Genomic DNA, 2,500 nt, shown 5'->3' with positions numbered 1-2,500 from the left:
AGGCAGAGAGGCACGTCACAGGCCTCACACTTCCAGGGCGTGTCGCTGCGGATGCCCCTGTCAGCGCAAAGCTGGCATCTCCTGCGACCAGCCGTTGCCCTGTAGGAGATGTCCCCTGGCTGTTCAGCGAGTGGCACAGGCAGATGTGAGGTTTGCCTGTTTCGTGGTGCTCCAGAGGTCTCCACCTCACAGAGATCCTTCACCAGCTGTAAAGCGAAGGCCTTGTGAGACAGGGCCCTCTGCTGTCTGGCCTGAGACAGCTCTACGTGCAAGATGTAGGCGTTGGTGGTTGCGATGTCAAAACAGTGGAGGAAGAGGGTACGGTATGGCCGGCTCACCCTCCTGTGTGCGGAGTAGTACTGGATCAGCTGGTCACTGCGATCAACTCCACCCATGTGCTTGTTGTAGGCGATCACAGGAAGGGGGGACGGGACCTCGATGGTGCTGAAGGTTCCATCCCTGCTCTTTACCCTCCTCCTCACCGTCTGGCCACCATGCGCTGCGTGGATTGTCGAACACATCGACACCTCCCGTGTGTCCATCCACTTGACGAACACCAGCTTTCCTTGCCTCAACCAGCGCAACGTGCCCCGTGGTGTCTTCCTGGTCATCAGGCCTCGACTGGGAGGACACCCCTTTCTCCCCTCCCTGTAGGTGCCGCAGGCGCCGATGTTGAGGCTCACCAGGTCGTTGAAAAGGGTGGGACTTGAGTAAAAGTTGTCCACGTATACGTGATACCCTGTGCCCATGACCGCTGGCTGCACCAGGGCCATCACCGCATCGTAGGACAACCCTTTCTCAGAGGTCCCACCCATTTTCCCACTGTAAACTGTAAAGTCAACAGTGTAGCCGTTGCTGGAGTCGGCGACCACGAAGAGCTTTATACCCCATTTGGTGGGCTTGTTCTTCATGAACTGGGTAATGCCCGTCTTGGCCTTTGTGGCAACCATCCTCTCATCCACTGCCAGCTCCCTTCTCGGATGGTAAGCCGCCTTGCACGCCACTTTCATATGATCGAGCAGGGGCTGTGCCCGGTGTACCCTATTGTGCTGGGGTGTGCCCTTCTGGAGGTCGTTGGTGTGGTCCTCCATTAGGTCGCTGAGGTGCAGGTTCCACAGCAGGGCCTGGAACCGGGCTCTGGGCATGACTGATTTTGGAAAGGGCACATGCAGCACGGGGTCTGTGCACCAGTAATCTTCGATACATGGCAGCTTTACAAGCGCCGTGTACTGCAGCAGCCCCAGGAATCTGAAGAACTCCGGCACGTCCACGTCCACCCACTTGTAGCTTTTGTCAACTGTGTTCACGGCAGCATAACTATTGGTAGTTTGGCACAGTTGACGGACGACAGCAGGTGAAAAGAATAGCTTGAAGAGGTCTCCAGGGGTGTGTTGGACAGTGGTGTCCACCTGTATGCCTGGGGTCTTCAGAGGCCGGAATCGCAGAGGTGGTGGAGCAATGTCCACATCCTTCTCCGTTTTCCACTGAACAGGAGCCTGTTTTTGCCGTCCAGATGAAGGACCCTTTCTTTTTGTTGGTGGTGGTTGGGCTTTGGAATGGTCGCCTCTGCAATACATATAAAGAAAAAAAAAACAATTAGTCATTTTCTGTACATGTAAAGCAACAAAATTGGCAGTGTGCTTTGAGCACCTGGCCCTCCAACATTGTTCATATGCAAATATTTGACCACTTTAGGAGTGGCATCATATACACGCAGTACCCGTGTGAATGTATTGTGTAAAATAACTGCTATAGCATCATATCCAACCATGCAGTGACAATGACACTTGGAGGGAAGACTGGGCCAACAGTGCGCGCGCGCGCACACACACACACACACACACACACACACACACACACACACACACACACACACACACACACACACACACACACACACACACACACACACACACACACACACACACACACACACACACACACACACACACTCCTTCATTTGGTTCAGTAAATTAGGCATGGCTACAACAGTATGTTAGCTTTCATGTCAGCAACTGACTGCTCAACATCTGAAATAATTTCAGACATACAATATAACCCTTAGGCCCATCAGTTCAAATATCACTGCATCCCAACAACAATGCTGGAGTGTCTAGATTATCTGCACTATCCAAAACATTGATGATGAAATGTTCAGGAAGGGAAGTGAAGACTGGGCCAACAATACACACACACACACACACACACACACACACACACACACACACACACACACACACACACACACACACACACACACACACACAAGCCTTCATTTGGTTCAGTAAATTACGCATGGCTACTACAGCAGCTTTCACGTCAACAACATCCGAAATCATTTCAGACAGCCCACAAAACATACAATGTAACCCCTCCAATATAACGTTTGCAAAACTACGACTGACTGTCACCACTTGTCACTCGGTATGTTTGCCTGTCAAGCCTTGAATCTGTCACCTTTGTTCACTAACGCAACGTAGCCTACCAAACGCAACAAACG

At 51.8% G+C, this 2,500-nt stretch overlaps 1 protein-coding gene across 1 annotated transcript in view; it reads right to left on the bottom strand.

Moving 5' to 3' along the window:
* The window catches only part of LOC134458656 (piggyBac transposable element-derived protein 4-like), a 3,061-nt gene that overhangs the window by 40 nt on the left and 521 nt on the right, over positions 1-2,500 (bottom strand). The window contains exon 2 of the mRNA XM_063211087.1: positions 1-1,566. This exon is cut by the window's left edge and continues 40 nt beyond it. Within this exon, the coding sequence (XP_063067157.1) occupies positions 1-1,566 (1,566 nt within the window). The remainder of the gene's footprint in view (positions 1,567-2,500) is intronic.

The sequence above is a fragment of the Engraulis encrasicolus genome, chromosome 1 (assembly GCF_034702125.1).
Source record: "Engraulis encrasicolus isolate BLACKSEA-1 chromosome 1, IST_EnEncr_1.0, whole genome shotgun sequence".
NCBI lineage: Eukaryota > Metazoa > Chordata > Actinopteri > Clupeiformes > Engraulidae > Engraulis > Engraulis encrasicolus.
Note: the sequence above shows the minus strand (reverse complement) of the source record. Positions and strands in the feature narration are given on the sequence as shown.